At 36.9% G+C, this 9,487-nt stretch overlaps 1 protein-coding gene across 1 annotated transcript in view; it reads right to left on the bottom strand.

Annotated features, from left to right (window-relative positions):
* Positions 1-9,487, bottom strand: part of FMN2 (formin 2) — a gene marked incomplete at its 3' end in the record, with an annotated part of 56,271 nt that overhangs the window by 1,981 nt on the left and 44,803 nt on the right. Inside the window, exon 5 of the mRNA XM_010022585.1 lies at positions 3-1,027. Coding sequence (XP_010020887.1) covers positions 3-1,027 — 1,025 coding nt within the window. The remainder of the gene's footprint in view (positions 1-2; positions 1,028-9,487) is intronic.

The raw sequence follows: 9,487 nt of genomic DNA, 5'->3' as shown, positions 1-9,487 counted from the left end.
TTCCCAGGCCAGGCGGAGGAGGAGGTGGGGGAGGGACTCCAGCCCCAGGTAGAGGTGGTGGAGGGGGAGGTGGGATGCCCCAGCCAGGCAAAGACGGTGAGACTCCTGGCAAAGGCGGTGGTGGAGGTGGTGGTGGGACTACAGCACATGGTAGAGGAGGCGCTGGAGGCAGCATCAATATCTCCCCACTTGGCAAAGGTGGAGGAGGTGGCGGGGGTGGTGGCATCATCACGTCCTGCAGAGAGTGGTCTGGGTGTGGCACTGCTGAGCCAGCCGGAGGGAGTCCTGAGCCAGCCAGGGGTGGTAGGGGTGGTACTCCTGCCATGGACATTGAAGTGGGAAGGGAAGGGCCATGTGCTCCAGACAGGGTTACAGCTGGTTCAGGTGCTGGCCGCAATGGGGGAATGCTACATATGGGCTCCAGGGGCAAAGAAGGGGGATGTTCACTACAAGTCACATCTACGGTACTTAGAGGTTGATAGGAAACTGGCATTTCAGTCTCTCCTTTAAACGCAAGGGACAAATCAACTTTGGGTCCTGGAAGAGGTGACTGTGGTATACTCTGTACTGATTGGCTTGCATCCAATGGCACCGAGATTAGCTTCGGTGACAGAATTAAGGAGATTTCAGAACAAAATGTGGGCTGTAGTTCTAGAGCTGGCAGATTCTGAGTTGGGCCTTCGCTTTTGCCCCCTTCTAAGTGCGGTGGTGGGGGTGGCTGTGGCAGTGCGTTTGCTGAAGGCATTGTGTGTGTTAAATAACCCTCCGTTGGTGATGTCTGTACAGATCTTGCTTGTGACACAGTTCTGGGTAAGGTATCCTCTTCATTTCTTTGAAGAGTCATACTGCTGAGTTCCCTGCAGACTGCATGCTCGTGCTCCTTTTCGTGCTCCCTCCCAGCAGTCTGTACCTCTGCAGCAGGGAACTGTTTCTCTAGTTCTGCAATTTTGGTCCTCAGATCCTCAATAGTTTGCTCAAGTTGCTGAATAACACTGGCACGCTCCTCAGATTTCACGTCAAAATCATCCTTTGAAAGAAAATAAATAATAAGCATAAACCAGATAACACTCATCACTATATAAAAATTTAAATTTAGATCAAGAATATTGGTATTCCAGAGGTTCAGAAATAACCCAGTTATGACAAGACAGAGGTATCATTTCGGCTAGCTGCATCTTACAGAGGAAGCAGATAGCTTAGGAAAATGATGTGTTTCAGTGTGGAACTACCTTAGTCATTATAAGCATGTTTTAGACTGTTATGTTCGGCAAAACAAAAAATAAGCAGCAATCCCTCCCTTCCCCACATACACTGGCCAAGAAAACAACCAACCACTAAGCACAACTACTGCAAGTGTTTCTGTACACATGGATATGCAGACATGGTGGAGGGAAGGGCACTGCACTGCTTTAATTCTCTTAACTGAAAGTATGTTAAGTGTTTCTTCAAATGGATGAACTGTGCATGAACAGACTCAACATACTGCTAACTGCTGGGTTTCAATATGCACCTTGATGATACTATTCAGATTAGGAATGCAGAACATAACAAATGTTCACTTCTCAAAAAAACAGCTAATCTCCTAACAGAGCAATGCTTTTCACCAGCCAGCACACTTGAGAAGGAAAAGCAAGACAAAACTGAGGGAGAACTTTCCTCCCACCCAAGATTTGAAACTCCTCTGCCAAGTGACAGACTGTGAGTAACATTAGAAAAGCTTCCTGTCTGGAATGGTTATTCTGTATTTGACAGTTTCCACATTTTTATTACCTTTCTCTGAAGCATCTGATGCTGCCTGCTGTAGACTGAATAGAGGAGCCATTAAGCTTAAATGGTACAGTAATCTCCATGCTTTTTAAAGAAATATCAGTTACAAACTGTACTAAATTTAATGATGTTGTGCTTTTATCAAAAGATACCAAAAAAACCCAACCTAGTCCAGGAGAACAGGAGATAAGAACAGATGTGACTTACAATACAAAAATCTTGTAATAAGGAAATTATTTTCTAGCTGCATGCATTTACTTTTTAGTACTTTTTTTTTTTTCCTTTCTTTCTTTAAATTTGAAATATTGGTCAGCACTTCAAGAATTTAGTTGAATTAAGTTTATCATGCAATATGTTTCCCAAGTTATAGCAAAACAATTTAGTGCCTTTTTATTCTCTTTCATAAATTCACAAGCTTCATGGATGAGACTGTAGGTTTACTTCATAGGAAATCTTTCAAATATTCAGACTGTACAGGTCTTGTAAAGAAGCCTACAAATAAACATACAATACCTGATATACTAATTGCCTTGATTTGTTTCTGGAAGATGATGTTTTTCATCTCATCCTTTGACACATGAAACATTTAAAAGTCATTTTTCTTTCTGGAAAATGAAGTTGTAACTTCCAGCTGGGGACTATTAATAAAATATACGTTCATTAATACTTTAAAAATTGTTTTTGCATAGAATTGGTTTTCAAACATAAAATTTCAATTTTGTATTTATCTTAGAGTTTTCCAGGTGTCCTAAAGCAATCCCAGAAGTAAACCAGCAACTACTACATTTAAACTAAATATTGTTAGCTTTCTCACCTTTATCAAAACTTACGATCCCCTACATTGTTCCAACATTCTGGAACAGCACTTTGAATCAAAAGTTATGGAATACAACTAGGTCTCCCTACCAAACTTTGAAGAAAAATTGAGAGAAAGGAATATCAAAAAAGGTTTTCAATGAATAGTGAAGAAATGAACACAGCAGACATATTTTAACAAACAGTATTATAACAAGGAAAAAAGGCTGAAAAAGACATTTGCATTACAGGCTACCTATGGTGCTTCAGTCCACTCAGTTTCCTTTAATACCTCAATACTTTCTAGCAGCAACATTTTTGCTGAAGAACTTCATCTAGTGTGAGGTGTCCATGCCCATGGCAGGGGTGTTGGAACTAGACGATGTTAAGGTTCTTTCAAACCCAAACCATTCTATGATTCTATAATTATAAAGGAGGAAGCATATTCTATTGTCCATTATCCCTTTGTTTCATCTACTCTTATCCCCCTACCAGTCACCTGCAAATACATTAAGGCCTATCAGTTTTTCAAAAGGCAACATTATCAAAGGCAATGTGTTCTGAGGATTATTAAGGTCACACACCAGTATTCAGTTATTTGAGAACAAATTCAGTTTCCCTAGACTAACTCTCCTAATCTCCCATTTTACACTGTAAGAACACTCCACTAAGGGTTTTATGACAGATACAGGTTCCCAGTTGCATCTGAATGAAAAAATCCATTTCTGCCACAAACAAACTGAATCCAACAGGATTAGGCACAATATTAAATGGTACTGTAGAGATTTGTTTTAACGATGGCTGATCTCAGAACATTTCATTGTTTAAAAATTCATTTACTCAGGTGACTGGATTCAACTGCTCACAAGAAAAAGAGTTAATCCTTTAACCCTGAAATTCTACCTGAACTACAGGAAAACCCTAGTATTCTCAGTTTTACAAAAGAATTTACCCTGAATATCATAAAATTGCAAGAGAAGTAGCATTTTTTAAAGCTCAGAAGAATGGGCATTCAAGTGAGATAATTAAACACTTCAGACAAGGAAAAAAGATGTCTTGATTGAATTAAAAGAGACTTTTTACCCCATGTTCTAAGAAACATTTTTTCTGCTGTCCTTGAGACATGGCTTTCAAACAACCTGGTGACTTGCTATTGTGTTCTTACACGTGTGTGTGTGCATATATATATATATGTCACAAATATATATACATATATATATATGTCACAAATATATCCAGGTTTTTACAGGAGCAACATATAAAGAACAAACAAAACTTGCTGTGAATGAAGGGATATTTATCCAGAAGAAATTACATACTTAGTTTAAAAAATAAACCAAAATCAAGCCAAAGCCCCTGTGTACTTATGTGCTTCAGTAATTATTTTAGGTATTTTTTATTCTGACTTCTAAGATGTCACCAGACTAGTTTAGTTAGATTTCTGTCTTTACCCTAGCAAGAAATTTAAAGTCTACCTCTAGATCAGAAAGGGCTGTATCAAACAAACATAAGACACAGCATGTTTCCACTCTCCTCAACAAGGAAGCGAATCTAAAATATGTAAGTCCAATCCAAAATGAAAATTAGACAGTTTTCTTAGAAGAATAAGCAAGGGAAGACTTAATTTTTCATACATATAAGAGACAGTCAAAAGCTGTTGATAAGAACCAGAAGACTCAGATTAAAAAAAAGCATACATGATGAAAAGAAGGTTCATTTTTAATCCAGAGGACAATTCCACAGCAGAAACCTACAGGGTTTAAAAGAGATATGAGGGAACTCTGTCTTGCCTAGAGTTCTTACCCAGGACCCAGGTACTGTGGAACAGTCTTCTTTCTGTAAAGAAAGAAAGAAAGAAAGGTGGAAGCTTAAGCCTTGCTTCATCCAGGTGACTTGAGTGTGAACTATGCAAGTGGGAAAATTCCAGAGGTGTATGGCTATAGAACAGTGCCCAGCATTTCTCAAACAGGTTTTACATGTTTTATGTGCAGTGAGTTGGATGCTCAATCTGGGACTGCTGGCCTGACTGTGCTGCACTGATAGGCTTGTATGTATACAGTATCCAACTGATCTGAGAACACTTGCTTTGCTGGATAAAGCTTGTACACTTGGATTTGCACACGTACCAAAAGCCTGTACGTTACATCTGATTCACTCCAATCTTGTCATGTTTTCCACATGAACACATCAGATGTCCAGCATAAAGCTTATCTGTACAGATAGAACATGTCCAAGATCATCAAACATGTAAAGACTTGGACTGCATCTACCTCCTATACTAAGTCTGATATCCTAGTTTCTCAGATGAGTGACTGAAACCTACAGACCCTTCCATAAAAAAATTTCCAGGCAAAAACCCCCCACACATCTGTGAAAGTTATCCCTAGTCTGTATGTATATATATACACATATAAGTGTCTATATTATATATTTATCTGTATCCATCTCAACTCGTATTCGCTTCTATATTTTACAAACAGCTATAATGCGTCTTTTCTGAAAACAAACAGAATGACAGTTCTTAATGGTAATTTTGGACTACTTGAAAAATAAAGACATATTACAATTTGTTTTAGAAGTTCATGCTTTATACTACTACAAGCCAACAACTTGCATCAGCATTTTGATTGTTTTCAGTAATTTGTCACTATTATGAAGTTTCCTCTCTGGATGGAATTTGTATTTAGATGACAGGATTATACTTCTTGGGGTTTTTTTCCAAAAAACCTTAAATTTCTAGTGTCTCTACATCAGCAGTCATGAATCAGTCTATGCTACTACCTGACTGCAAGCACACACAGTGAATAGAAGCATACAATTAAACAGGATTAAGACGGCAAAATAAGATCCCTCAGGTCTTCTAGTAAGTCAACACCTGGTGGTACTAGCAAAGTCCAGTTACTTGGATGCCCTTTCCAACTGCTCTGTTAATAAACGTCTCTCTTCTACTCAAAGTGAAACACTTTTGAATGTGCATGCTCACCGAATGGCACAAATTAGAGCCACAGTAAGAATTTAATTCTGTCAGAGAAATGTGATCTCTGTTCAGGTTTCTCTCTCTAAAACTGTCTTATTTAACAGCCTTAAAAACAGGAGAGACAACTTTTTAATAAGTATTTTTAATGTTATAGCAATTGTCAAATATAGTGATGGACACTCGATTTGCACTCTAACAAAATAGCATCCATCTAATTCTCACATTTCACTTAATGCTCAAAGTCTACTGCAGCATTTAGTTTTACAGCAGCAGAAGCTGAGTCAAACACTGACAAACTTGCCAATAGTACCAGGAAGAACTGCTTGAGAAGTAGAATTAGCATTCGATACTGGTTTCTTCATCAAACTATGAGATCAAGCCTTTTTTGAGAAGCTCTTATGATACTGAAGGTGCATGTATGGGGACAAAGCATATAGGTTTTCGCAACAGTCCGTGTTCTTCCTACAACTACAAGGAAACATGATGCAAAGCTCCCCAGGATAGCACTGAACAAACAAGCCCTGAAATAGAAACAGTGTACTGCACTGCTCTGCCCGAAGTGATAAAATTAATTTTGGTGGGTGCAAGCTAATCTCTCACTTGGTGACACACTGCAACAGATGGATTACACCAGCCTGTACTGTGCTGGCGTTGAGACTATATAGCTTTTCCTAAACTGAATATCTAGGACAAGTCTAATCACCAAGAAGTTTTGTCATAAGCTATCATAGCTGACAAAAACAAACAAACAAAACAAAACCAATAGCAAGAAAACCCCAGTACATGCAGAAATCAATAATTATTGCAATCCAAACAGTTCAAATAAATAAACATAGGATCAGCAGGTAGCATGGACCTTCGAAGAAAGGTGCACACATTACAAATGCCATTACAAATGGAAGTCAGAAGAAAACAGATTGAGTTTCTTGAAACTTCTGCTCCTGAACACTTTGAATACCTTATCTCTGGGCTAAGAGCATTTCAGAGGATAAGATCCCGGTTCTTTACAGTTCCAATTTTAGTAAATAATAAAAAGGAAAAACCAACCCGAGATACATCAAAGACTGAAAGACTTTTCTCTCTGAGATGCAAGACTCTTAACTGAGCAGAAACATAACCCTAGGTTATCCCCAAGTTCTCCTACAAAAGGAAGCTCAGAAGAACTTTTGTAGACTGAAAACAGGACAAGATAAAATAAAACCTCACAGAACCACTGACCACCCTAGAAGCTACACAGCAGTCAAGTATAGTTACATAATGTCATCTTACATATTACTTTTAGCTTGCGCAAATTGCATTTTTCAGACAGAAAAGTTTAGACCTGCTTTTAAAAAATAAATACAACCAACCAAAAAAACCAACAGCCTCCACACCCAACTTTTGAAAGTTTCTTGCCTAGTATATATGAAATAACCTTATTAGAGAAGCATGAAGCAGTACAGCATTAAACAATAAAGACTTCAAAAAAGGCTTAACCCACCACATAACATCATTTAGCCCAGAAGCTGGTTTAACCGTTCTATCACTCAACTGTCCTACCGCTCACAAGTCAGTAAATGAGAATGGACATAGAAAGAAAAAAGAAAGAGATTGACCTTTATTAATTTTAATATAGGCTTATCTTGACTATTTTTGATGACTTTTTAGGTGTTCTGCTGTTGTTTGCAAAGACTGCTAAAATAGAATTAGCTGCACTCAGGTCTTTCAACAGATGAAAAGATAATAAAACCTACCCCAGCAATCCAAAGGGCAACAGGTATCTTAAGAGTCATAAATTTTCTTAAACTGGGATAAAAACTGTTCTGGATTTGTTTTCTGCTCAGTATTTAGACTGATTATTGAAACGACTATCATGTGATGAATCACTTCCTTTCTTGTATCATCTGCCTTTGTCCTAAAATATTTTAACTATGATTCTAAATAGTTTGGGTAGTTTTCCTGTGTATCCAGGCCAAGGCAACCATCCTTCTCATTCTGTTAAAACACAAAATAAAATCTGGTATATCCTGAACATCACTACATTAGCATGCTAGAGAAAGGAGTAGAAGTTTTTCATACCAGGCTTTTTCTTGGTTTTGATTCAACTTGAGATTCACCAGCAACTGGGAATTAGTCTCCATGCAAACTGTCTCATTATATTATTATTTCCGTGTTCTTTATATACAGAAACTATGCTAATTTTTATGCTAGAAATAATAGTAAAGATTCTACTACCCAAAATGTCAACATTAATAATCTAAATTTGAAGAACATGTAACACTTTTAATCTCCAGTACTGGAGATCAAAAAAGTTATTGATTTTCCAGGTGAACTTTGCCACATCCTGATAAGTAGTTGTCCAGAGTATGGTGTTTCTACACAGTACTTGACCTTTTTATCCAGGAGTTCAGCCAGACCACAAAATGGGAGGTTCACATGTTGCTTTTACTTCAGGCTTCCAGCAGGGAATAAAGAGCAGAAAATATCCATAGTAAGAATAAATCTTTGCGAAAAGGGATGAATAGTCTTCACTGCCCTGAAATACGAGCCTACTACTCACAACAGAAAAAGTTTAGAGAAATGGAATCAGAGACTTCAGAAATATATCCATGAACACGCTGAAAGCAAGAGGCTGGAGGTCAGTCAGCTTCTCAAATTCTTTGAAGGTGTGAAGGCTATATTAAAAGCAAAGCTGTATCATTTTGCATGATGTAATATTGAATAAAATCAATCATAACCAAACTATCAAAAATGAGCTTTACATTTTCAAACATTAAGTAAAAACTTTTTGGTATCACAGACATTAGAAAGAAATCATTTCTCTCTTCAGGAGACGTTTAATATTGAAAACAAAGAAGTAGTTAAACATTCAGGAATATGAAAGTTAATTTTTGTCAGTAGTTTTGGGCTTATTCTCTAATGAACAAGTAAAAAGGAAAACACATACTTAGAAATACAGAAAATAAATGAATGATCTTACTGGTTTTAATTATACCGACGTAAATGGGCAGCGTAATGATAACTGTCTTCTGATCTGATTGTAAATAGAATTTAAATCAGCTAGACTGTTTTGTATCCAAAGAGTAGAAATTCTCAGTTTTACTTTTAAATTCTCATTCAGGCAGGACAATATACCATGTTTATGTTTGGGTTTTTAATTTGGTTGGGTTTGGTTTTGTGTTGGGGTTTTTAATATTTTTTTATATTTCTAAGTCAAAGAAGTATTCATTTTTTACTAAGAAAAACATTTCTTATATCTCTTCTACACACGGGATCCTGTGGAAATTCTCAAAATATACACCACTGTAAGGTAGCACCTGATCTTTAATGCCGAGAGAAATAAAATAATTTAATCTTTACAACATGGTTCACTTTTGATGGGATGAAGTCTCTCACGTTAACGCAACTTGACAAATGAGATCAGTTTGTCCTGCTAGGTATGTCACAAGAGGAAATTTTATTTCAGTAACCAGATATTCTTTGAAGACATTTATGGAACGTGCATCTGTATGTGTATGTTTGTGTCTGTGTATGTGTGTATATATATATATGTATATATATGCACACACATACACACAAACTTATATACACACTTTTTCATGCTGCTCTCTTGTATTTAACATGACTTCTTCATCTGTTCAATTCAATTTCTATAGAGTTCTTCTAAAAAGTTTGGAAGGTAAGTAAATACTTTAGTACCTAAAAACTCTATGTAATCCAAATATAGTATAGTTCCAGTGACTACACATAACCTCTTTGTTTTCACTTCTCTCCAAAAGGTGAGCAGAATTACATATGTAAATAATCAAACTTCCAATTTAAACCACATTCTGGGAGAAGAGGAATTTATAGATTTTCATGTGAAATACAATGCAAATTTTAGAAAAAGAATTTGAGAAAATCATCTGTATTTTAAGAATTAACAAATACAGATCTGTTAAAATGTTGCTCTGACCAGGAATGTATAGA

This window comes from Nestor notabilis, unplaced genomic scaffold, assembly GCF_000696875.1.
Source record: "Nestor notabilis isolate BGI_N333 unplaced genomic scaffold, ASM69687v1 scaffold2499, whole genome shotgun sequence".
NCBI classification, from domain to species: domain Eukaryota; kingdom Metazoa; phylum Chordata; class Aves; order Psittaciformes; family Psittacidae; genus Nestor; species Nestor notabilis.
This window is presented reverse-complemented; position numbering and strand designations above follow the sequence as displayed.